Raw genomic sequence first — 27962 nt, 5'->3', positions numbered from 1 at the left:
GCTTAATACTCAGGGAATTTTTACAACAAGCAAACATAAAATCCTTTATTCATGAGTAAAATAAAATCTTAAAAATACTTCCTTAAAACTAATAATTTTACTGGCAAGTCTCTTCAGTACTATTTCCTGCAGAATCAGCTAGTATGGCCTGCCGCCTGGGGGTCCTGCAACAAAGAGGAATTTATATTTATTATGCAAAAAAATAACACCATAAACACAGCACAATAATAATGATGTTCCTAAATTATTACACTAAAGAATTCAACATCTCACACATGTAAACATGTACAACTTTCATCATACATACAAAAAAGGGAAAAATAAGGATACAAAAGGTTGCCTTTGAAAAGTGAAAGACTGCCTTTTAAAATATTTCAAAATACATTTATTTTACCCTTAATTCATAAAACCCATGTTCACTGAACACTAAAAGTACAGTTAAAATACTTGTTTTTGAAAGTTTTGTTTAGACATAGTGAAAAAACTTAGGTAGACAAAACTTAGGACAATAAAAGCTTTAGTGACATTTAATCCTTTACGTGGAAATATACCGGACTTTCTACTGTTGAGAGTGGAAGTAACATCTAATTATCATTAATAATGTCTACTTCATGTAGTTTGTAGGTATGACAAGCTCAACAACTCTACATTATGGAAAATGTAAATATTTTAAAGAAATATTGTAAAAAAGTTATCAGGTTTTCCTCAAAATCTCACCTGATAAGAATTATACATAGCTATCCTCAAACCATATCTTACCTCTCATCATTGGGCCACTTGGTGGACCCATTGGACCACCACGACCCATTTGTGGTGGCATTCCTCCACCCATCATACCAGGCATACCCCCTCTTCCAGGCATATTGAGCTGAGGTCCTGCACGAGCAGCAGGCTGCATCATTTGTGAGGATGGGCCTCCCACACCTCTAGCAGGCCCTTGTAAATTAGCTCCAGTGCCTCGTCCAGCAGGTCTGCCCATTCCTGGACCTGGTCCAGATCCCAAGTTCACACGTGGTCCTTCCTAAAAATATGTAAATAATATATGAACTACAAAACTACTAAAATTCCACAAAAATGCGTAAGGAATTTCCTGAGAGTACGGTACACAATGGATAAATGGACACACAAAATTTACAGGCGTGGCCCAAGTACCGTGATCCTAGTTATTCAAAATTTGTCATTAAATAAATCCAAAGAAAGATTATAGAAGTTGGGTAACAAAAAACAGTTTATAACAAAAGACTTTTTTGTTGTGAACATGAAAAGCTGAACACTATACTTTCACTCTTCACTTTTAGGTTGAGCCAACATATGTGAATTAAATATCCTGCTATGAAAATGTAGTACTGTACCTCAATTTCATAACTTTTACAAACTAGAATAACATGCATTAATGCAGACTGGAAAACAAAATCAGTCATTGAAAGATAACATGGAGCCTTTATTTAGCTAGTTTACTGTACAATGAACATACTACTACTATTTACACCACTAAAATTATATTTATACATGTCAAATTACTAGTTATTGGAAATTACTTTTTTTCCAGGTATCATCACATGAAATATTTATAAATGAAGAAGTGGATTGTTGTGTATGACACAGCAGCAGTTTTGTTTGCATATCATGTAATATAATTTTGCCTAATTTTTTTTTCCTTGCCTCTGTTAGATGCAAACCCAGTACCTTGCTTACTTGAACCAATCAATTCACTAAAAAACATCAACTAAGAATTTAACTAGAACATAAGAGTTCCTGCAAATATGCCAACATTTTTCACACATTTTTCAATACCTTTACTCTTCTGAGGGGCCAACTAATAGCACATTTTTATAAACCAGAAATGGTTGTCAAGGTCCATAAGTTTTACAGGTTAAAAGGACACACAACCTCCATTTGACTTTCTGAGCAGAGTAATGATTGAAATTGGGTTACCAAATTCCATGGCAATAGTGTTGTACAGTTTCAGTTTCTAAAGCCTAGAGCATCTGTAATGATGGATGAGTAATTCAACTGCCAGAGTCCCTTTCATACAAGTCCCTGTATAGTGGAATCCATTTTTGACAAACTTGATAACCATTATCGGTAAAATTTCCATTGAAATTCAAGACAACTTCTTGCATAATTTTGCTAACATCATCATAAACTTAGCTGTCAGCTTTCCCCTTCATGAGGTTGGGCATAAAGTGAGTTCTCCCAAATCTTCACTGTCCTGCGCTCTTTCTGTCTGATATCTGAACTAGCATGTTTGTCTTCAACTTCTCTTGTTCAACAATTTCCTGGTTCTTCCAGCTTGACTTTGTCATGCCACTTCCTCACCTACAACCCTTCTCTTCCTCATCACATCTCATCAAGTCCAAACTATATCTGTATTTTCCAACTTTTTGATACCACTTCTTACAAGAAATTTCCATTTGTAAAATGGTCTTCCCACTGTACTGTGGCCATGAATCTTAACATTCTCTGGTAACACCTATTTAAATTTTAAGTCTCCATCAATGTTGTCAGTGGAACTGTTTCTGCCACATAGCATAGTACATACATATTGTATAATCCTAAGCCTGTTTATTCTGCTACTGGGAAATTCTTATTTACCAGTAAACCATCTCTCTCAATTTTGAGGTGCAGCCATTTTCTGACCGCTCTCTCAACTCCTGCTCCACTGTCCTTAGAGGTAAAAGAGATACTGTACTCTACCTCTTCCAAGACCAGACCATCTACCAAAACATGGTTCTTAACATCCCTCACCTCCCAATATGTTGTTGTTTGTAGCATGTATATTTTGTAATACTGAGCACCTCCTGATATGTTACATCCAGCACATAGTACATATCTTTCAGAAAAACAACCACAAAGCCACATTTTTGGTGACTATATTTTCCTGTGCTTCCTTTCCAGTCACCTACACTCATGTTTCACTTCATTCCCCTTCTCTCCTCCTCCAACTAAACAGCCACATTTCTGATAACTATACCTTTTCCTCAGTTTCCATTCCAATCACCTAAACCTGTTTCAAAAAAGTCTACTTTCATTCCCTTCCTCTCCTTTCCATTCTTGCACCATTTAACACATCCACCTCTCTCAAATTCACCCGTTAACACTTGTCATCTGTATTACACAGCATCAAGGGGCCCCATTTTGGCACTTTTCTGTTAGTTTTTTATCAGCATAAGACACCCAAATGACAATTCTACACTAAAACATCATCAAAAGACTAATGGACATGATAAAACTCAGAACAGGGTAAAACTTAAAGGATTTTTCCAGCGCTAAGAAAGAGACCAAAGGGAATAATGTATATGAAAAGTAAAAGAAAAAAAAACAAGGCAGCTGATGACAAAGAACCTTAAATGCTGTCTACATCATCATCCAGTACAGTAATGAAGTATTTTAAAAAAGCATTAGCATCCACAAACTACTGTAGTACAATGGTGGCACACCATCCAGTATCATGTCTTTCATAACCTTAAACATTATATTTTCAGGTCACATGAATGTTTCACGTCGATAAACATTGTCTTGTGGAAGTTTGCTCGGCATGCATATAGTCTCTGATGAGTATCACAGTCATCAGTTGAAGATTTCATTATTATTATACGAACTGTCACCCATCAAAATATCATCTTGGTAAGTACAAAACTGTTTTAAGTGGTGGTATGATTTAAAAAGAAAATATTTAAGTTATAGCATAACCAAATATCCTGTTTGGTCTCCACCAATATGGTAAATTAAAAACTAAAGAAATTGATTTAGTGCCTATCCCTCTTCTGTAAGGGCTAGTTTCAAGAACAAAAGCAACACAAAGGTTACATTAACTGGTGACAACCTGTCTTCCCAGATTAGTAGTGTCTCACTTGTTTGCAAGTTAGTTACAATAAAAACTTTCAGAGGATGATTTATAACACTTTTCACTGATGATGCTCATTTCTGAGCTGCATACGGGTGTATACAAAGATATAAAACAAAACCAGATTTGTTAACTTTCCTGTTATAGCAATGTATTACAATTACATTGTGTCAAAGTAATGTGACTGAAAATGCTGACATCTTAGAATTTTAGGAGTTATTATCCTTCTTTCATTTGCTTATTCTGGAATTTGCAGCAATGCAGTTGAAATTACTAATAAATGCAATTTTCTTAATTATTTTTTCAACCCTTGCAATATTTGTGACGAACAGGAGTAGGATTTGAGAAATGAAAACCTTTTTCCCATTTGAACATGAATGTTGCATAACTTAGAAAAATAAAACTGTTCTCTTACAAAAAGAAATAGAAAACAACTAAGACTGATGATTAGTACTTTCATTTATAAGGATCCATGCTTATGTCTTTCTGCCACTCTTCATGAGGTCATAACTGACTGAGATGGGTTCCAAGATTAGTAAAGGGTTTGTTAATTAATGTTCAGTAACCTAACTTTCATGGCAAGTGCCTTCAGCAGATAATAAAATGTCAAGGCTGCCCAAGTACTAGGGTTTCACTAATAGTGACGAGATCAAATCCTGTAGGTGAGGTTTCACCCTGCAGCTTGTCTTGTACAGACCAATGCTGAAAACTAGAAGCCTCATTTGCAACAACTCTTCGAGTCCTAGTGGCATAGCTTTAGGACTTAATTTTCATCTATTCCAGTTGGTCTCTTCCAACTAAGTCCAACTTCTTTAGCTTTCCTATACTACAATTTCTACTGCAAGTACTTCAGGACAAAACCTTCTAATTACCAATAAAAAAAATATTTTTAAAAAAATAAGGCTATTAGAAGTTTAAAAATAACCAGAGTATGACAAGTGGCAGCAATAGTCTCACTCTATTCAGATGATAAAGTACTCAGGACAAATTCTTCTGGCTACCAATAAAAACCTTAAATCTTGTTAAAAAAAAATAAGGCTATTAGAAGTTTAAAAATAACCACAGTATGACAAGTGGCAATAATATTCCCACTCTATTCACACGAAAAAGTTAATCCCACACACTACCACTAGACTTCACTACAGCTGAGCAATAATCAATGAATTACCAGCACTGTACTTAAATTCTGGCCCAACTACCATCCTATCAGTGTGTGCATGGTAGTGGTTAAATTGAATTTGCATTGGTGTTTTAAATTAATTTTTTACTTTACTTTTCATAATTAATGAAATTCAGAGGCTTTGGTTTTAATGTGTAGAAGGGTATGCACAAATAAACCATCAAAATATGCGTTTTGATGACCTACAGTATACTGTATGTTATAGACATACGGGCAGTCACATCTAGAGCAAATGCTATCTACCTTTAAGTACTATTACGGACCTAACTACTTAAAATTATAAGTTCTTACACTACAGCACTTAATAGTCTCTACCAAATGCCTTCCTTAACAGTTGTATGCTGAACTAGTGCTTTTCCATATGTATAGGTAATGCTGAAAAATCAAAAGCTGACCAATACTAGTTACTACCTCAGAAAATTCAACAAAGGGATCTAGTATATCGATGACAAACAATACTTACATCAGATGGTGGGGGTCCTTCCAGAGTCATGGTGACAATTGTCTCACCGCGAAGTAAGAGTAATCCCATGGTCCTCTTTTCTTGTTTCTCCTCTTTGTTTTTCTTGCCCCTGATGCATCTGAACTCTTCACAGTCAGCCAAAATCACATTCATGTGCTTATCAAATGCTGGAAAAAATGAGAACATTCATTTTCAAAAGTTTTCATATTTGGATGTGATACACTTTAGTGTTAATGTTTAAAACTGAACGTGCACTGAGTGAAAAATGACTATAAAATGCAATTAACCAAACCCATCAGACAGGAGATACCACATACATTATCACAAAAAGTTATATGCACTTTAGGGAGAGTGTTGTACTAAGGAATAAAAATTCAAGAGACAAGATTGATAACTGAAAATAATTTACATTTTTATAAATATGCAAACCATGTTTATTAAATGTATGTACCTTAAGTAAAAGATGGTTTGGATACTAATGCTTGGTAAGAAAAAAAAATTAGCTAAGATGAGTGACAAGTGGGGGTACTGACTAATCACGTCAACCCTGACAAATGCAGGGGTGGGATTAAAATAAATGGAGTTCAAGTTTGTGTATCTGGGAAAAATACAAACAATTTTCAATTTGTAATTTGTTCCTAAAAGAATAACAACCTTCATCTTTTAGACTCACTCCTTAGGCTTGTTTCATAAAACAAGACTGACACTATTCCTAAGAATCTGAGTGAGGTCATGAACCATTCCCATACCATAGTCTGACAATTATCAGTTTAAGGTTCAGGACAATCCTGCCAATACAGTTTAGAATGTAATGGAATATAAAATTTAGGCCAAAGGCCAAGCACTGTGACCTATGAGGTCATTCAGCACTGAAAAGGGAACCAAGAGTAAAAAGGTTATAGAGGTCTAACAGGAGGAAAACCTCATAGTTGCACAATGGAACAACTGTTAGGAGAGGTGGAAAGTAAGGTGGAAGAGAGAATAAGAATGGAGATACAGTAAAAGGAATGAAAGGGTTACAGGTCAATCCAGGGAAATAAAGGTTGGCAGGGAGCAATAACATCTTCATCCAGGGATGAATGTTAATGCTCTTCCGCTTTTAAAGAAAGGATGATGAGAAAACATGATTAAACCTACATCCTCCAACCTGTGTTCTGTTCTGCAGTTAACTGCATTTACCAGAACAGCACAAACACTCCCTAGACTGTCAACAGTTTAAATGGGTGTGGATAAGAGGAAGATACCCAGCATTTCATGCTCCTCTTCACAAACCTCTTACCTGCACCTGCCAAATCAGCAAGCATTCTGGCTGGACAGTCTACCAATAGGAAGGGAACAAAGGATATGGAGAGACCTGCTGCCAGATGCATCTCTCACCAACCTAAGGTCAATCATGAACTTTATGGCCAAATGCTGAGAACCTACAAAACTGCTTGAGCAATCACCATAGGGCCAAGGAATACAAAACAGGGACCTTTAGTTGTCCTCTTGCAGAACAAGGAAACAGGCCTGTTAAGTTGGATTCCTGACACAATACCTAAACTGAAATCCGACAAAATACTTAAACTGTAGTTCTACATGAAAAGGGTTAGATGCATCTATGAACCACAAGCTAAAACAAGTGGAATCAAGTCTTCTCCCTTGCTTTTTAAAAAGGCCTGGAGAGCATGGTTAAAAAATATGAGGTCAGAAGGAAAGGTGCCCAGCTCATCTCACTTGCTGATGCCTAATGTAACAAGGTGGCATATGATCAAGCGCAAAATTCCAGTAATTCTATACCCCCAATTACACAAAAAGAGTAGGGCAGAGGGACTGAGGGTGATAAAGGGAAAGCTGAACTAAAGGAACAATGACAGATCTTATGACACTGGGGTCAAGCAGATGTATTAAAATGAGTAACTAGATGATATCTCTTGCAGAATCCAAAGAGTCAGACTAGATGTCCCCTGAAAAAACTATCCTGAAGGCGCCAATGGAGTCATGTGAACTGCCACTGGCTCTTCTAAAGATCTTTTACTGAAAAGAGCACTGTCACTGAGGAGCCACTGCCATGCAAGGCAATCAAGAGACTATTCCAGGTGCTCTACAGAGGATAGAACCTTAAGTTTCCCTCTGAACAAGAAATACTGTTACCTGTAAAAGAACAAAAGATTATTCCTAAGCCCTAAGATAGAGAGGAAGCAAAGCAATTACTGAAAAAGTGTGATAAGTGCATTAGTTTTCTTCCCACAAGGAACTTGAAATGAAGTCAAAAGAATGGGGAGACATTCTGATTACCCTAAGATTACCCTGGAAGCAATGCTGGGGCCCCAAGGGAGGCCAGATCATGCACATCAAGACTTCATAAACAAAATTGGATGAGACGAGTTGACAAGAGACATGAAGTTTTGTAGGCTAAAGTTGCTTCATGAAAGGAGAAATGAACGCCTGACAAGTGGCACCAGTGAAGAAGTATCCTCCTCCAATCTCAAAACAGTCTCATCTTTGGTTCTTTATCCAAGTCATGGCTTGGGAAAGCAGGATGAAGGACCAGGAGCAAATCACAAACCCTTGGGGAGAGAAGTACCTTAACTCCTTAAGACAGCCTTCAGACTGTGGCTCAGCAGACTAAGCAAAGAGGCAAGCGAAAAATAAACCTTACTCTTTAGAGCGCCATCAGGCCAACTAAGATATGAATTGTTAAAAAAAAATTAGTTTACTGAAAAACCCAGACAAATTATTGTATACCATTATGCAGATTATTTACTCATGAGTACAATTAAAAAATTGAAGATAATTTTAACCCATGCCACATCACAAACAGCCCTGTGTCAAAGGTGAAAGACTGAAAGGATGGCATAACTCCAATCCAGAAATGCCAGATCCCTGTCAAGAGTAAGCAGGATTTGGCACAAGATTTTGAATTCTCCTCTAGAAAAGTCTGTCCTGTAAAAGAACAAGAAATCCAGGCAGGCAGCAGCATCATCACCTAGGAATGAATGATAATGCTCTTTTACTTGGGTTTCTCCTAGGTAATGACACGGCAGAGCAAACCATCTTCAGACCTTGTTCCTTAGGTAGATGCTTCATCACATAGCTTCCAGCATCTGTCTGACAGGCACAAACAAGGTTTGGGCTAGATATGAAGAGTGCAAAGGGGATGGGGAAGACCTGGCATCTAAATGCATCTTTCCCCAACCTTAGCCCAAACATTAACCTTAAGCAGCAGCAAAATTTGTCCTGTCAGGTAATGGAAAAAGATATGACTTCAGGACTACTGTAAGACCAAGGAAAAAGAGCCAGGAACCTATAGGTGTCCTATAATAGAAGCGGAGAAGGAAGCCATTCAGTTTCACTTGAATGGATGGCTGCTTCTAACCATGTGAACTTGAAAAAGACCAGAAACCACGTTCTTACCACACTGAAGAGATCCGAGAAACACTCAGAGGATTTAGGATCAGAAGGGGGAGGTTACCAACCATTCCTTCCAACCAAATGGAAATTACAAAGAACTGATATGTAGTGACCTGAGAGCAACACTGTCAATTCCTCAGAGAAAATCCGAGCAGATCCCTATGTACAAAGAAATGGCAACTGATGCCTACCCATACCTCACATGGAGGGGCTAAGCGCTACGTAACCATTGTCACGGTAAGTTCAAACTGATGGAATGTAACAGACTCAAGTAGAGCCGTAGTAGTATAATACCACTGCATATAATTCAATGATTACTATAGAGGGCAACAATTCTTCTTGTCTGAAAGACAATTACCATGAAGGTTAGGGCAAAGCCCTGACACTGACAGCAGAATGATAAGGTAATGTTTCTGTCTGCAGACCTGAGCGGATGGATATAAGGATAATTTCCAAGGGGAAAGCACATTCCCCTCACCACAACTGCCAAACGTCTTGCCCTCTATGAGGATCCGGCTTCTAGGTTCAGCAAATGTGGAAAGAAAGACTAGTTCCCAGACACACTATCTGACATGGGGCTTATGGTGTGGGAGAAACCATGAAAGTTTAAAGATGCGTTTTGTGAGAAATCTTCCAGCTAGTATGCCATAGCAACCAGCACCAGGGTGGGTTAACAAGCAGTTGCAATTAGAGACATAGTACCAAGTAAAGCATCATGTGTGCAAACCACAGACACTGCCCCAAAGTCAGAAACTCCCCCACTCTGTTAACTGTTCTCTTAACACCACCTGAGCACTGGTCAGAAATGGAGAGGGTTGGAAAAAAAGTTCTATACAAGACTAAGACGACAACCAGATAGCCTACGTGCTCCTGGACAGTCCCAAAATATGGACAGGAGGGAACCAAAATGAACCTATTCTGGAAGTCTAGTGAAGGGCAGTCAAAACTCTGGCAACTAACCTATGGCTTCCTCAGATCCTCAATACCAAAGAAATAAAAACTGACGTCTCTTCTACAGTAGAAGCAGCAGCCCCAACAGAAATCCCAGTGGATAATCCCGAGAAGACACCCACCATGTCCTCTTTTTCAGCAGTCCAGAGATGGATAAGGGAAAAAGCAGGATGACGCATAATTAAATGCTCTGCTGGAAAGTGCTGAACAATCCACACATGCAAAGGAAGGAAATATGACTCATATATGCTAGTCTCTCAAAAATATAAATCAAATATAGCCTAATACTCTGTGGCCTATGTACCATGATACAATGGTTATACAGGAGAAAACCTACTGTAGAGACCTGAAATCAGTTAAATGAAAACAAGTTACAGGCAGTCCCCAGTTATCAGCGGGGTTCCATTCCTGATGGCGTGACAACAACCGAAAATCGCCGCTAACCGAAAATCGGTGATAATAGCATTGATCCCTGGTTAGCGGCGCCGATAACCAGTGATCAGCGCCGCTGATAAGAGGCGATCAGCGACGAAAATCTGGTTATCACTGTTGCTAGACAAGCGTCGTAAAACCGGATCGCCGGTAACTGAGGCTGCTGATAACCGGAGACTGCCTGTACACACGTGAGGAAAAACACATTTGCTGATCAGATATCTTGTTGAACGGAACCACCACAACACAAAAGTAAAAATTTTGTAAATATTCAACATATAAGTATCCTAATATACTGAAAAACCACTACTAGAAAAATACCATCTGCCGCGAAGCTTCAAAAATGATATTTTAATGATAAAATAAAGTTTGTTCATACTTACCTGGCAGATATATATATAGCTGTATTCTCCGAAGTCCGACAGAATTTCAAAACTCGCGGCACACGAGTGGCCGGGCAGGTGGTTAGTACCCATTCCCCGCCCGCTGGGAGAGGCGGTATCAGGAACCATTCCCATTTTCTATTCAGATTTTCTAACGCCACTGTCTCCTGAGGGGAGGAGGGGAGGGCAATATGAATATATATATCTGCCAGGTAAGTATGAACAAACTTTATTTTATCATTAAAATATCATTTTGTTCATGAGACTTACCTGCCAGATATATATATAGCTGAATACCACCTTTGGAGGGGGTAGAGACAGCCAAGAATTAGGAAAAACCAATTATTGGTAAAATTATTTTGGTTCCTTATCTGATAGCGTAGCTGACTGAGTGGTTACTGTCACTCTAGTCTGCTTCTGCTTTACTAGAGACCCCAGCGAGGTAGTGACCAATATAGCTGGCGACTTCTAGATGATCTGTCAACGGGGCGTGACCACAATGTGACTAGATCATAGACCATACAAAGAGGACAAAAGAGCATTACTAACCACCTAACCAACACCTAAAGCGTTAGTTTGCAAAGGATTGGGAAGACTGCCTCCAGTAGTCGACCCAACAACCATAAAAACACAATTAAAAAGGGGATAGGATCAGAGTTACCCCTGTCCCCAAGGTTGCTGAAGCAGCAATGTATGGTCCCAGCGAAAAGCAATTTTAGGTATGCTACCTAAACATCTTGCCAAGAGTGTGAGGCAAACACCGAATTGACTTCGCCAAAATGTGGCACTAAGAATGTCACTGAGTACCATATTTTTCTTGAACGCCATGGAGGTAGCAACTGCCCTCACCTCGTGAGCGTTAACTCTCAACAACTTGAAGTTGGAGTCGTCACAACTAGAGTGTGCGTCCTTAATGACGTCCTAATGAAGAATGCCAGTGCATTCTTCGACATAGGTTTAACTGGTTGCCTCACAGAACACCATAAAACATCCAATGACCACGAGTGTCCTGTGTTCTTTTAAGGTAGTACTTGAGAGCTCTAACTGGACATAGAACTCCCTCAGGTTCCTGTCCAATAAGGTCTGCTAAACCTTTAATTTCAAAGTGTCTAGGCCAAGGGTTAGAAGACCTATCATTCTTAGCCAAGAACTTAGGGCTTAAAGAATAGACAGCATTGTGTTCCTTGAAGCCCACATGACGGCTCCTCGAACTTCTCTCACTCTCTTCCGCCGCCAGAGCCGTGAGGAATGCCGTTTTCGAGTAACATCCTTAAGAGATGCAGAGTGGAGAGGCTCAAAAGGACTAAACATCAAAAACTTGAGCACTACGTCCAAGTTCCAAGCAGGAGAATTAGCTGAGGAACCTTGGACGTCTTGAAAGAGCTCATAAGATCGTGGAGGTCCTTATTGTCAGACAAATCTAATCCTCTGTGTCTGAATACAATCGAAAAGCATGCTCCGATAACACTTGATAGTCGGAACTGCTATATCGAGTTTTTCTCTTGAGTAAAGGAGAAAATCCATAACCTGGCTCACAGTGATAGAGGAAGAGGAAAAGCCCTTCTTTCTACACCAACCTTTGAAGGTTACTCACTTCGCTAGATATATCCTTTAGATGAAGAACTTCTGGCTCTAGCGATGGCCCGTGCCACCTGGCCAGAAAAACCCCTTCGCTCTGACCAAGTTTCGATAGTCTGAAAGCAGTCAGGTTCAGAGTGGGAGATTCAAAGATATCTCGTGAAGTGGGTTTGTATGAGCAGGTCTGCTCTCATAGGAAGGGTCCTCGAACGCTACCAACCAGAAGAGAAACTCCGAGAACCAGTGGTTCGAAGGCCAAAACGTGGGGATGAGAGTCATCCTCGTCCCTTGTGAGGCCGCGAACTTGCGATGACTTCTCCCAGAATTTAGAACGGGAAAAAGGCGTAAACATCTATTCCCGTCCAATCCCAGGGAAGAGCATCTAACGCAACTGCCCCAGGGTCGAGTACAGATGAGCTTTATAGAGGAGCCTCGCTGTTCTTGAGGTCGTGAAAATATCCACAAGATGGCGACCCCAAAATTTCCAAAAATCTTGGCAAACCTCCTGATGAAGGGTCCATTCCTTCGCAGGAGTTGATGGCGCCAACAGAGCAGGTCTGCTCGAACATTTTCGACCCCTGCAACAAAACTTGTGAGAATCGAAATGTTGCGAGCATAGGCTCAAAGAATAATCTCTCTTGCAAGGCTGAACAGGAACAAGTAGTATTGTCCGAGTTTGCTAGAACTACACGATTGCAAACTTGGACCTCGAAGAATTGGCGAGAGCTAAAAGATAGCCGCCAAATCTTTTGAAGTTGATGTGCCAGGACACCTGTTCCTCTCTCCGGGTTCCTAACACTTCCTCTCCCTCTAGTGTTGCCCCCAACCTGTTGACGACCCATCGGAAAAACAACACTAGGTTGGGGTTCAGAAGCTTGAGGGAGATCCCTTTCTGCAATTTCCGTTGGATCGAGCCACCACTACAGATCCTCTTTTATATAAGGAAGAATTCTCAATTCCTCTTTCAAGTCTTCCTTGCTTTGCCAGTTCTCCAACAGAAAGAACTGAAGAGGCCTGAGATGCAGACTCCCCAGAAAACAAACTTCTCCAGCGAGGAAATGGTCCCCAGCAGACTCATTCCTTCCCTCACCTAGCATGTTTCCTTTTCCAAGAAGGCCGAGACTTTTTCGTACATAGAAGTTGCCGTTCTTGCGACGGAGACGCTATAAAAGCCGCTGAATACATCTGAATTCCCAGACACAATGGACAGTGAGGGGATCAGCTGCGACTTCTCCACAGACCAGAAGTCCCAGGGACTTCACGAGTTGCAGGGTCAACTGAAGGTCCTCCAGATACCTTCGCTCGACGACGCCGAATCAACCAGTCGTCCAAGTAGAGTGAGATCCTGACGTGCGACAGGTGCAACTGCATCGCAACGTTTTCATGAGACGTAAACACCCTCGGAGCAAAATGTGACGCCAACAGCATCTGGTGTTCCCAGGCGGTCACCCATCCAAGTACTGACCAGACCCAACGTTGCTTAACTTCGCTGATCGGACGAAAGCAGTGTTTTCAACGTGGTATGGCCGTTGTGCAGAGTCCAAAGCAGAGAGCCCTGAACTGGTACGTCCTAGTCCCCAAGACAACCTGAGATACTTCATCGAACGTGGATGAATTGGGGCGTGAAGATAAGTATCTTGGAGATCCAAAGATACCATCCAATCCCGGGATGAAGGGCTCCTAGTATTGACTGCGAGGTCTTCATCTTGAACTTTTCCTTCCGGACCAAGTTGTTCGACCTGTTGACATCCAAGACGGGTCTCCAGCCTACTGAAAGTTTTGGGACTAGAAATAATCTGTAGTAAAATCCCGGGAACACCGAGTCAAGACCTGTTCCACTGCTCTCCGCTCGAACATCTGTTCGAGCAGGTCAAACAATTTTCTGTTTGACAGGAAGGCAGTTGGGAAACAAAAAACAAAGGAGGAGGAGACAGGAAGGGAATCAAGTAACCTCTCTCTACCAGTAGGAGGGACCAAACGTCTGCCCTCACTCTTTCCAGGCTTGTGCAAAATGAAGCCTGGTTGCTAAGGGAGTCTGGAGATGAAAGGAGTCACTTGCTACCTCTCTGGAAGTGACATTCCTTCGGAAAAAACTCTCTCGTGGTGCGGGTCTCAGTGCTGCTTCCCATGGAAGCCCCTTTGTTTGTAGGCAAATATTTAGCTTTCGTTTACTTTTTGTATCATTGAGATCGGTGCAATCGTTATGAAGGAGATGCAGTTTGAATGTCAATAACTTTAGTTTTGAGAAAAACGATATTTTTGCTTCTCTGTGTATTTATTTGCTTGCTGTTACACAGTTTGATGTTTTTATGACATATTGAAAAGCCAAAAAATAGACCTGCAAAGTAATAAAAAATGAAGCTAAATGAAGCGAGTGTCAAAACACGGCTCAGGTTGGGCAGCGACGTCTTACTTAGTCAAGCTATGAGCTGCTACTGACTGACTGCCACTGACTGCCCTCACGGCATTCCTGTCTTTCGCTGATGCGTACTAGGTCCACAGGGTTGCCATAGATCGCATTAGATATTATTATTTCATAGCTAAAAGGAAATTACCACCGATATACTGACAATATCATTACATTATATGAAAAAATGTAAATTTGACTATGATAGGTTACTGTTTTGTTTATAACTCCTAACTGTGGCGAACTTTTAAATAAAACTTTCTGAGAAGATAGTCAAAATATGCATGATGCCATATATAAAATATCCCAGAAAATTTGATTTCCGATTTTTTCACAAACGCTCCCCTTAAGACAAAGACAACTGCGAAGGTGGAGAGAGAGAGCCGAAGGTTGAAAAGTCTCAGGAAACAGATCCTTAAGAAAAAGCCAGAGTCTGATAATCAGAGGAAGAAGAAGACGAAAAGAAGTTTCTCTTCATACCAAGGCTGTGACGAAAGAGGATGTTCTTCCGCAGCTGGCGGGTCTTGAGTGAGTGGTGAAAGTAGTTCCGATTCGCGATCGTGGCGGAACTCCCGCGAACGAAGAAGTCGCCAACTAGAGTACGTAAAAAAAAAAAAAAAAAAAAAAAAAAAACGCTTTCCACGATTAGCGTGTCATCCTTGCGCAGGGGCCATGCTAATCTCCTCTGTATCGTTCAATTTTAGTATATGTACTGCTGAAGCAAGTACTGGCTAAATTAAGAAGGACATCAGATGTTGAAGCAGGTAGTAGTGCGACATGATGAACAACTGGAGCGGTGTCAACACAAGACTTGAAGCTATACGGCGGCGAAGCGCGAGCGTCATGGCGTGACGCGCGAGAGGCTCCGTGGCAAGTACTAGAAGAGAGTCACAGCAGTGGCGGCGCGCGCGTCGTCATGGCTAGCGCCGCGAAAGCGTCAAGGTGAGGCGCGTGAAGCGTGAGAAGCGCACAAAGAGCAAGACGCGCTCCTGGCGCGAGACAAGAGAAAAGTCCAACACCTCAAATCGGGAAGACGAATAGGAAGCCACTAAACACTCTCTCTAGACGACAGACGAAAGCCCCAAAACACGAAGCAGAGACGAAGGTGAAAGTCTGTACCTCTTAACAGGCAGATTCGAATCTTGAAAGGTTCATGAGAGCATCCAGCTGTTGTTGCAAAGTCAACAAAATCTTACGCGTTGGAGAAGCAACTCTCTTGGGAGAAGGGCTGAACCTGAGAGAAGGAAAGGGGCGAGAGACGATACTTCCTTCCACAGGGAAGAAGCTCTAGCCCTTGCCTTAGCGCGACAGGGGGTCGAGTAGAGTCATCATTCGAAAAACACTTTATTCTCTTCTGCAGAGGAAAATCCATGCAACTTTCGGGAAGAGTACAAACGTCTAGAGGAAGAGGACGTGGAAGCGCTCCTCTTCTCGCTTCTCTTAAGAGGGCGAGAGTCCAACCGAGAGCTCCAACCCCGAGGCGGGGAGGACGTGTCGGAGGACGAGAAGCAATCCTTCAGGATGCGTGCCTGAGCACGATCCCTGGCAGCCTGGGTAGCGTCATCAGGATCTGCCGAAGGACGCCAGATCGGTGGGAAGCCCCGTAACCCTCATGCGGCTTTCGACATGGCCCCTCCCTGGTCCTGGGAGTTCGACAGAGGTCCAAGCCTAGAGGCATTATAGGGCCGATCTGACGCCCCCTCCACAACACTAGGGCACTAGCACTAACACTATGCGCTTGAATTGCATTCACTTTAGTTTCAGAGCACGCATTGACTCCACACGAGCCAGGGAATTACCTTCTGCAGCAACAAACTACAGGGTTAGTACTAAAATTTACTACAGGGTTACTAGTAGGAGAAAACCCTGACTGTCCATCTAAGGATGCACTCTAGGAGGAAGATTTCCTCAGCCTATCACGCTCCAATTTAAGCATATAGGCTTCATATTTCTTCCACTCACCCTCAGACAATCCCACACATTCATTACCGATTATCATAGAGCATTGAACACCCTTTACATATCATACATAAAGTGTGAGGAACTATCAAAGTCTTCGATAGCCTCACCTTACATTCACCCAAGCTACATACTCAATAGCTAGAGGTAAGACATCTTAATTATAAGAAAAGTCAAAAGCAAAATAAAAACGGTCCACAAAGAGCGTATGCCAAGTCACAGATCCAGTCGAATACCAAAAACAACCAAAATACTTAAGTGACAACAAATTTCGAAATCCAAATGGCGGAGGAACTGACAACAGGTGTTGACAGTCCGGCGACAGAGAAAATCTGAATAGAAAATGGGAATGGTTCCTGATACCCGCCTCCCAGCGGCGGGAATGGGTACTAACCACCTGCCCGGCCACTGCGTGCCGCGAATTTTGAAATTCTGTCGGACTTTCGGAGAATACAGCTACAGTATATATATATCTGGCAGGTAAGTCTCATGAACAAACCAAGTATTGTTACATAACCAGAATAGCAGCACTGATCCAAAGAAAATGTGATCAGTTGCCAACTGATGAGTTATGTGATATGTTACCATTCATCCAACTGCCACCATTAGCAAAGCAGCAGCAGCAGAGATGTCTGGACTCCAGGGCAGCTGAAGGAAAAGTGACAAGTTACTGACTGTAAGTGCAAAAACCTCTGCCATTCACCTTATCGACCACCATTACCAGGACAGAAGATATGTAAAACAGAAAAAAAAATTGTGCCAGGTAGCAGTGAAGACCTATAGACTGAACAGTGGCCAAGAGCAGTAACTGGGTTACTGACTGATGAGTGGGAAGCACTCTGACACTTGCCTACCTTCCAAAACTCTATATTTCACAACATACTGGAAGCATCAATTTTCACTTTGAAACCTACTTAACTGATATATAATCTCAAGTTAAGGTACGGCTTAATGACCTGAGGCTTGATTTGATGTTCCCAAAAATAAACCAAACATTTGTAAACATGAAACCATTACTCTCAACATATCAAGGTCAGAGGATGCTATGCAGAGGTAAAGAAATAATTAAATTATCTAGTATAAAACTAAGGTAGCTTCAACATGTGTACATGCCAATTCATACCTTTGAAGTTGCCAATGAATGTCCTGCTGTCTTGCATGGTGACTTTCATTCTATACCCAATATGATTGAGCATTTTGTTATTCTTGGAGAACGTCTGAAAAAGGAAAATTATAATGTAAAAAATAAAATGCCAAAACTCAACATACTTTTTACATTATGCTTCTGCCTACAAAACTACAGGTTAAATCAACCATACAACACAAACTAACTCTCTAATACAAAAATGAAGTATAAAGTACAACTCACTGCAAGCTTTGTCATAAACTTACAATCACTGTTAATTCATACTTTATTTCATCAGCTTTGTTCTAATATGCATCACTGTTCAAGTATACGATTATCTACTAATTAATGTATATCATTATTTTTCTAAGTTTTCACTGTTAAATATATATATGTCAAAACAAGCAGCTGAAACCTAAGTTTACATAAAACCTGTAGAAAATCTTACATGTTAACATAATGGCTTCCAATCCAATGTAACAGCTTTCTTACTCTCATACAGCAGTCATACTACATGCTTTAAGACATTATGAATGAACCTTTTCTAAAGAGAACATATCTCTAAATTGCTTTCAGTGACTACTTTGGCACTCTATTTTTAAAATACTGGTTACATTTATCTTAATTTGGGTTCCTTCACAACGACAATGACTGACAGGACCGTAGTTAAAATCTAAAAAACTAAATTTGGAATGTATGGTTGAACTTACAACACGAATTCAAACACAATCATAAGGTTTGATGCAAACACTCGTCTTGGACTCTGATAATGTGGTCTTGTGATCTTGGAATGAGCCTTGGAAGATATGGACTCAACAAAAACAATGCACTGGCAATCTCCATTCACACAAATTTATGCAATACTTGTTATCCTTGGCACAAAAATCAACTGTAACCCCCTTGAACAATGTACGCTGGTTGGTAATCAATGGCCATCGACTCACAGACTGCTAATTTTACCATAGAGAAAAAGTCCAAAGTTACTGCACGTAATTCCTAAGATGAACACATTGTGGTGGCCCCAACAGTAACTACCCGGTGGCAGTTATTTTAAATTCAGCCGACTGTATGCCTAGTTGACCTTAGTCATGTACTAGGCCTATTGTTTCTTAAATTTCAACAATCACAACAAACGTCCTCTCATAAACCAGCACTCTGGTCCAAAGTTACCTATTCCAGCCTACAAAATGGAAGCACTTAATGAAACTGTCTCTTCTTCGATGTATTTTATTCAACATTTTTTTTTTTTTTTTACCAAATGAAACTGTCTTTCCTTCGAGTGTCTTTTTTTTTTTTTCATGTCACAACATATGATGAAACCAATGATAGTGTCTCCATTGTACCTTCATTTGATTAAACTTTTACCAATTAGAAACAGTACATAAAAGACTATAACCTCAACAATTCTGAAAGACAGGAAGTTAATTCTTTTACTATTAAGTTACTCTGATGAAAAATGAGGATTAGGCTATCACCTACTACCATTAATTTGGGGGTCATAAGGGGGATTTGCTAGGCTCCCACTTAGGTCAAGGCACAGCACCCTGGGTATAAGTTGGGGTTATGGGTAAATGTGATAAAGGATGCATTAAATGTAAACTTCCACACAATATTACACTTCATTTATATTATTCCAGGTAGCTTGGGTTTCTGGAATTAACTTAGATAAGGCTTGATTGGGTCATATTCCTGGTAACATGAATTTGGGTGTATCTAACACAAAGCCATGTGTATGAAAAATAACGGATCAATCAAGTTATAAACACATGCTATCGTTATGTAGAACAATAGGCCGTGGTCCCTGAAACTGCTTTGCCTCACCTTAGTGGACCTTACAAACCAATATCATGCACAGCAGAATATGTGAGGAACTATTTTGCATTATCACTAAAAGATCGTCTTACATACAAGGAAGACCAAATACTTATTTTTCCGGACTCTTGAGGCCTAATAAACATTTCTGTGGGAATATGACCTGACAAAACTTACCTTAACCTAACCTTACCTGGGATGCTGTGACCCGACCTGTCTGGGGGGTAAGGGACTTTGCCCCCATGAATCCCTCTTACTCAGCATCCTAACTTAAATCAGTGTATGTGTATATTATACTTGCTTTGTTAGCTTGAAAGTGGGATAAGCCTAGTTTAAATTCTAAGGCAGGCCACATGTTCACTTGGTGGGCGTTTGGGTTATTTCAGCCGTATGCACATTTACGTGCAAATTGGGTGCCGTGTTTAGTACCAGCTCCTTGGGGATGTATGTAAAACATAAAATAATGACAGTAAACACCATAAACATAAACACTTTAAACAAAGTCTTATGTTGTTTTGGATGTTACAGAATAAATGACTTTAGGCAAAATGACCAGGACCACTTGGTGGTAGCCTAGGCCTATGTGCCATTTTAAATGTACAGTACTTGGTACATCAGAGATGTGGCAATACTCCTATTTCTGTCGTACCCTGACCTAACCTATATCTAAAGAATCCTTTTGGAAAATGGGTTCAACGTGCCTTTGGTGACTAAACTAATCACTATCAACCCTTCTGTGGAGTCAGATTCACTGGTTGAATCTTGATGTTCTCTTTCAAATTCTGATGTCAAAACTCCTAAATTAAGCTATATGCTAAATATCCACATCAGTGGTTTGCAGAATAACGGGACCAGGCTCTAGTCCATTGTTTTTGATGTTTTGTGGGTAAAATTCAACTTTAGTTGCGCAGCCTGATCCCCGCCAGTTGTCGACCTTGACAGGTTCCTCATATATAAATAGACACAACCTTTCCTAAAATGCTACGTCCTGACTTAACCAATCTTACCTACCTAAACTAACTTAGGGCGCCATGCCCTGACCTGGCCAGGAGGGCTTTGCCTGCCCTGGACCCTCCAAAAAGACCGTAACCTGTCCGGGTCGGCAATTGGCGGGAATCAGGCCATGCAACTAAAATAATTTTACTGTTTTGTTTTAGGCTAGGCTACTTGGGGGGTCCAGGACAAGTGAAGCCCCCCCCCCTTGGCAGATCTGGGCACAAACAGTTTAGTTTGTGTCTTCAATACCCTAAGGTCTAGCCTATTTCAGTGTTAGCCTAGGATACTGGTAGCGTGGGCTAACAGATACAGGACGCAGCATGTTCAAACAATGTGAGGCTCGGCTAACCTGACCTGGGATAATTTGGGACGCGTTTCATTTATAACTTTACTTTTGTATCTAAAAATCTTTGGAGTCTTAATCCTGGACGACTGGATGTAAAATTATTTGCTTGATGCATAAATGAGTTACATGGCATTCATCAATTTGAATCGACAGCCTGACTGCGGCTTAGACCTATGCTATAATACGCTAAACTACTATAAAAAAAAAAGCCCAACACCCTAACTTATATAATTAACTTCAATCCGTACACGAAGGCGTAAATTTTACAGCAATATGCTAATCCGGAGGAGAAAATAACTAACAGAAAAGGAAGGAGAGGATTTTCTTTCTATCTTTCTACATTCCCAACAGTACGTTACGTATAGCCTAATAAGTGGAAGAAAAAAAGAAAAGTACGATATTTGATAATAATTACAAAAAAATCTTCTCAAGTTCTAGTTATGTACAAAACATGTTAAATAAAATAAAACAAAATTGGTGAAATTTGAAACAAAATTAACTTCTACACCTAGGCTTCCGTTTCATGGCACATCATACTACGCTTATCGTACAGCCAGGGGATGAAAGTCTATCCTAATATAACACACATCATCTTAACTAAATAACGCATCCCGCTGTCCTATTACTTACCATTTTGATGACAAGATGTGGCTGGATTACCACGATATAAAATATCAGATGCCGGGTACCGAAGTCCGGTAAACAGAGTAAACGTTTGTACACAGACGCTTCTCTTCTTTTGAGTTTGATGGCGCACCCAGCTCCACCGAATGGCGCCACTTCCAAAATGTCTCTATTTGCTTACAACCACTAAACCGCCAATTCGATTTTCCATCTTCATTTTTGACAAGCTTTATGATAATACTGTAATCTCAGTTCAGGTGTGGAATTAAATCTTTATATTTTGTAAATAAAAGTAATGAAGAGAATGAGTGAAAAAAAACATTTGACTGTCGATGTTAAAACCTACAGAAAGATGAAGATAAGCCTTGTGTAGGGTTGTAGATCAACGTATATACAGTTACAGCACAAGGCTGACTTACTCTAAAACTACAGTAAATTTTGTTATTAAATAACAAGAAAACAGACGAGTCAAAACTTTATTAGTATTTGAAAGACTCACATTACTTCAACACAACTGGTAAACAAATCAACGTCGATCTGATCACATAGGACAACTTAAACTTAAAACAAATAGGCTTAATAAAATAATCTATGTAAAACTCATTGTTAAGCAAAACCTAACAAAAACGAATATGCAGAACTAAAAGTACACATGGCGCAAGCAGACATCAAATCCTTACTATCACAAAGATAAAAAATGTATTTCATGGACGACATGATCCTAAGTCCTCCTCAGGGTAAGTAGGAGCTTATTGGACAATCTCTTGATATATATTTGAAGGCTCAGAAACCAACATTCAACAAGACTGTTTAAATTAATAACATAAATTTGTCAGGTACTAGTTAAGGATGTAAAAAAAAAAAAAAACAAAGAGTAAAACAAAAATACTAACTGAAATATGCGAGACAAATGAAAAGCAAACAAATAAGGACAAAAGCAGTGTTAATATGCAATGCCTGGCACAAACTGGAAAAATATGAGGTATATGAATAGCAGAACATCAAATATACTGGAATAACTAAATATAACAGAAGAGAGTTATTCATGGGTAAAAGATGAAGCAGATAAAACAGCAGGTATGGCATACTCAATCACATTATTAATGCGAAGAAAACCTACTGGAAGGGAATAACAGTACACCATTAATATCAGACAGTAGGTTAATACTTGATATACGTTAAACAGAAAAAATACAAAAAAAAACTGAATATGGGGAAAGTAGAAGGGTTTTAGGAAAATAGAAAAAGATGCAACTCAATATACATTAACAGGAAAAATGGGAACGCAGTACATTTGCACGAAAATAAGCTTTGGGAGACTAAAGTAGGCCTTCTTGAAAAGGATAGAGGAAAGAAATACTGGACCATTGAAAACTGGTATTGGAAAGAGTGAGAAGTAACAGGAATACTAAATGGATGAAACTGACTTAATTATTTAAGGAAAAAGATGCAAAGAAAGATCTTTATAATGGGCAGGATAAATAAAGACAAATAATATGGAAATGGGTTGGAACAGATTGAAGAAAGAAGATGAAAATACCTAGACAATGGAAAAAGATAAAATAGAAGTGGATGTATGCCAACAGGCCAGAATCGATTTTTCCGTATAAGGATCAGACTAGATGAAGCATCCATTACGTATCTTAGGTTAATGGAACGAAGACAGTGAGCATATTTCAGAAGCCTTACAGATACGACGAACGAGAAACAGTCAGAAATTACTTGTTTATCGAATAAAGGATCTAGAGGGGAAAAAATCTTGAATTATTTCTGTAAAAAGTGAATAGAACATGAAAGACAAGAATGGTGAAAAGGTGAAGAAACTCGATGTTTAAATGCAGAGAAGTGAATAAAAATTTAGAGCAAGTTTTACTTCATTGCCCAATACACAATAAGATTAGGTGCAAATTTAGTTTCGTGTAATAACCATACCAAGAAGACAAAGACGAATTAATAGCTAGAATTTCTCTTTTCATATATACGTCTACAAAGGAAATCGAAAACAGGAAAGATTTTTCGAAAGCAAAGTGTGGCGATCACCGAATTTCGAGAAATACTGGAAAATTAGCTATTAGTAGTTTTGGACGATTTAATCTCAAATACACATATCCTAATGCATCAGTTTGTAGTGTAACTATTGATGTTAAAGTTAGCATTAGAAAAATAATTTTGTGCAGCAGCATTTTTCTATATGAATCAGTTATGAAAAATAGTATCAGTATTTTATATAAATTTTGAATTTGTTAAAATTTTCTAACGAAGAATTTCAGATATTATTTGAATAATGACAAGTAGAAATTTAAAGCAAAGTGCTTTGACTGTAAGGTCAGAATAGCCGCGTGTCAGCGGGATCACAGCACAAACACTGGGAAGTTGAAGCAAGCGAAGGAGCCGTTTCAAAGCTAAATTTCTCCTATTTCTGCTACTACGACTACTACTACTACACCAACACACACAGTCCGTGCCAGCGGGATCACAACCCAAACACTGGCAAGCCTAAGCAAACGAAGGAGCCGTTTCAACGGTAAACTTCTCCTATTACTACTACTACTACTACACCAACAAAGAGGGAGAGAGAGACGGTGTGTGTATGTGTGCGCTCGCCCGTGATGTATCGGTAATATAGACTGCTAAAAATCTAGTAACTGCGACTTTGTTACCTTAAAGCTGTCACATTTAACTTAAACAGGAAAATTTTCATTTTCATGCTAGCACCACTCGCATGCAGCCGTGTTTAGCACCAGCCCTATGGGCATGAAATTCGATACATAAACAGGCTTCGAGATCTCGGTGACGGTAAATTTGCGATACATATTAGAATGTTTTTCGTACTATGCATATCCAGGAGACCTGCGACAAAAAAAAAAAACTGCAATAATTAGGTGGTATGGAAGGAAAAAAAAACACATAAATAAAAGCGAGCAGAAGGAGGTATTTGGGACACGGTTTCATACTGTAGTAGTGTAGATAGTACAAGATTATTAGTGTAAGCGAATACGGTAATTTTTTTCTTAGTTTTATGTGAGAGTTTTGCTGAAAGTAAAATAAATATTGTTCGGTCTTTTTGAGAGAAGAATTGAAAGAAATCCCACCATGTTTTGACAATGAAATAAGAGAATTTAGAAGAAAAAACTCCATGCTGAAAATAACAGGAGAAAAAAAGAAAATCAGGAATTTGTAGCAGTACCTGTTTAGACTGAGCAATGAAGAAGAGTTGAAGACTGAGAAATGAAGAAGAGTTGAAAAAATTAAACAAGACTGTGCTATATCAGAGAGCTAAAGGAAACAGGCAACTCCAATCAGAAGCTCTTTCTATTTATCAATGATTTATCAGGAAAAGACTGACAGTGCCCCCTCTGAAAACTGGAAACAAAGAAGACCTTGCAAAACTTTCTTCCTCGATAAGAAAGAAGAAAAATTTATCTTAACTTTAAAACAGGTTAGATTAAAATAGCATTTCTCACAGAAGTCCTTACTAAAAGAATAAGATATGAAATGATTTAACGCGAGGGAACTTGTAACCTAACGGACAACAATTTGATACTGCATCTATTTCCAATGGCAGGCAGTGAAACAACAGAAATTTTTCATGAGCAATTTGCGCTGTGTCAGAAGATTAACTAGAAGACCCTTTGTATAAGCTCTGATAGGAAGAGACAGCCGCTCGTAAGAGTAACTTTCAAGAACAGAGAATGAAAACATTCTTTAGAATCGTATAGGCGAATATCGAACTTGCTGTTGTGAGATTCAAGACGACAGGTCTGGGCATGACTGATTTATTTTTTCAGAAGCAGGTACACATCGAGGAATGCGGACGGAAAGGTGGTCACCGACCTGCGGATCCCACGTCACGCATTTGGGCAAGAATTTATGTTTGTTAGATGGCATATAAATGAGAATAATTCGTGTTACAATAAACGTACAAAGGTGGTTACATACATCGGCGGAAGGGCCAGACAATAATACGTATGGAATATATATAAAAATATGAAATAATAACAGCTAATATACATGACGTGATTAATGCAGAAATGAAGAGGCGCTTGACGCCTTTACACCGTTTCTGTTGATAATTACTGAAACAGCATTGCACAGCAGCCCTTTGAGCATCTTGATCCCTGAACGGAGTTATTCTTGTCCTATAATTAATCAGCCCTCAGCATCAGATGCTACACTTAGGTTCAACAGTATTAATAGTACACGTGTAGCCTTTTCATTCTTCTTCGTTTAACGTCGTTTTCCATTTTTTATATGGGGTGCCTAACGATGCCTGTGCTTTGAAGGACTTTGATTTGGCGTTGGAAAGACCGAAATCGGCTGCCCTGCCTGACATTGCTGAGACCCCGGTAAACCTGAGTGTGCATGCATCTGATGCAAAGTCCCCAGCCCCGATCAATCCCAGCAGCGAGGGAGTTGAGCGGATTCAATAAAACAGTTAACATGTAAGGTGTCTGTTATGTTTTACAATGGAAGATGTTGGAGTGATTTTGTTTGTGTGTGTATTTTCAGACCAACACCCATTTGCTTATACATTGCAAACTATCATGAGACAAAGCAAATAAACTCGATGACTAGCGGTTCTAACTGGTTGTAAACATTACGGAATGTATCATGCCTAAAATTAAAAAAATACGAAAGACGACGGCGTCGGATGGATAGAAATGAAATCAACTTGAAAACACCACAGACCTAGTAAGAAGTCCGAAACCTGAGAAATGATATACAAGAATAATTTAGAGAAAATAAGATTATCACAACGTGAAAATACTTGTATAACTTCGTAGTTATAAGAGTAGACTTCGTGCCTTTGTCAAGTAAATTAAATGACTTAGAAAAGAAGTTAAAAGCTTTAATAAATACGGCAGCCATATCAATAATTGATAAATTCCCAAGGGTTAGGGCCACACCCCTCGTAAGTGAACATCGTTGGATATCTGTTACCCAATATATTCTTGAGTATAAAAAAATAAAAAAGGAAATATGATATTTAACAGAGACTCTAGGACACTGCACCACTCTTCAAACTACACGTCAGAGAATTGCTGGATATAGATTACTGAATTCAAGACAGAACAACGATATTGGAAATTATTAGAACAATAAAACAGTTAACATCTATAAATCTTCCAAAGAACAAAAAAGAAGAGAAAACTTTGAGAAAAAAAAAAGTTTCTCGAGAACGTTGTAAACAAAGGAATACAGAGTAAGTCTTAGGTGAATACGAAGAAATTGTCAAAGACTTATTGCAACAAAACCTTGAAAAAAAAATGGTGAGAATATTAGGAGGAAGAATAGGAGGAACTACATTGCTTGAAGCTATCATTTAGAAGAGAAGGTAAAACAAAGAAAAAAGGAAAAATAACTTTGTTTGCTTTTAATGACTAGGGGTTATAAAGCACAAAGAGAAGAAATAATGAATTACAAAATCAGGAAGTGAAAACATAACTATAAGGTTAATTAAGACAATTGGGTTTGATTTGGAGATAAGAAGACCATGTAAAATGAAAATAAATGGTAAAATGGGCTAGGACACTTAAAGGACACGGATTGAAATACGAAATCAAATTCAGTATGGGGTTACTTAGTCAACAAGAAGTGTTTGTGGATTAACGAAGGTAGGAAGAAAGACGAAAACAGAGTTCTTCACATATCCCAAACTAGGGCATTTTAATGAGTTTCTCTTTTTTTTTTTTTTTCTAAAATGGAGGCTTATTCCTTTAGAACTTACATTCGGATTTGGGAGGGTATTTTTCCTTTAGAATCAGCCACCACAAGGACACGTTTGTTGTTCCTTTTGGAGACCTCTTTTTATTAGACTAAATCAAACTTCTTTTGCCTTTCAAAATAAGAAAAGATACCCATATATATATTTAATATATATATATAGCCATATATATATATATATGATAAATTCCCATGGGTTATATATATATATATGCTGTGGGGGACACTCGTAAGTGAACATCGTTGGATATATATATATATATATAATATATATATTGAGTATAAAAAATTGAATAAATATATATATATATATTATACATATAGATATATATATATATACTTTCTTCTTTTTCTTTTAACGTCAGAGAATTCCCATTTTTGTATATAGATTACTGCCTTCTTTGAAGGACTTTAACGATATTGGCTTTGGGGACCTGTTAGAACGGCTGCCCTGCCTGACATCGACTTAACCCCGGTAAATGTTTCAAAGAATCAAAAAGAAGAGAACGCCCTTTCTTCCCAGAGAAAAAAAAATTGCGCAGGTATGGCGAGAGTTCGAGACAAGATGGTTTTAGAATGTTGAGTGGCTTTGTTTTAGTGTGTATTTTGTCTGTAAGATCCATTTGCTTTTTAAAGACCTATCCGTTGATTACAAATAATCCCGGGATGTCTAAAAGCAAAGTGTCTGTGAGAATATTAGGAGTTTGAACCAGAGACCTCTCTAACCGAAATGCTGCTGTA

The 27962-nt window shown here is 39.1% G+C and overlaps 1 protein-coding gene, 1 non-coding gene and 1 pseudogene across 2 annotated transcripts; all 3 read right to left on the bottom strand.

Annotated features, from left to right (window-relative positions):
- Positions 1-31: 31 nt before the first annotated feature.
- LOC136845753 (small nuclear ribonucleoprotein-associated protein B-like) lies at positions 32-21667 on the bottom strand. The gene is made up of 5 exons (XM_067115997.1): positions 21504-21667; positions 17717-17810; positions 5491-5657; positions 760-1021; positions 32-164 (listed from the first exon to the last, which is right to left on the bottom strand). The coding sequence occupies exons 1-5, from the start codon at positions 21504-21506 to the stop codon at positions 139-141; spliced, it is 552 nt and encodes a 183-aa protein (XP_066972098.1). The 5' UTR covers positions 21507-21667; the 3' UTR covers positions 32-138.
- Positions 13644-13761, bottom strand: LOC136846201 (5S ribosomal RNA; annotated as a pseudogene).
- Positions 15256-15362, bottom strand: LOC136846197 (U6 spliceosomal RNA). Its single transcript, XR_010855349.1, has one exon. It is a non-coding gene; the product is annotated as a U6 spliceosomal RNA (small nuclear RNA).
- Positions 21668-27962: the final 6295 nt, after the last annotated feature.

Source organism: Macrobrachium rosenbergii, chromosome 14 (assembly GCF_040412425.1).
Source record: "Macrobrachium rosenbergii isolate ZJJX-2024 chromosome 14, ASM4041242v1, whole genome shotgun sequence".
NCBI classification, from domain to species: domain Eukaryota; kingdom Metazoa; phylum Arthropoda; class Malacostraca; order Decapoda; family Palaemonidae; genus Macrobrachium; species Macrobrachium rosenbergii.
Note: the sequence above shows the minus strand (reverse complement) of the source record. Positions and strands in the feature narration are given on the sequence as shown.

Bases quoted from the DNA above. Each gene is read 5' to 3' on its own strand.
- LOC136845753 (XM_067115997.1), bottom strand. The intron at 5,658-17,716 runs GTATGAATTGGC...CATTTTTTCCAG, and splicing joins ATTCATTGGCAACTTCAAAG to CATTTGATAAGCACATGAAT. The intron at 1,022-5,490 runs GTAAGTATTGTT...ACATATTTTTAG, and splicing joins AAGGACCCCCACCATCTGAT to GAAGGACCACGTGTGAACTT.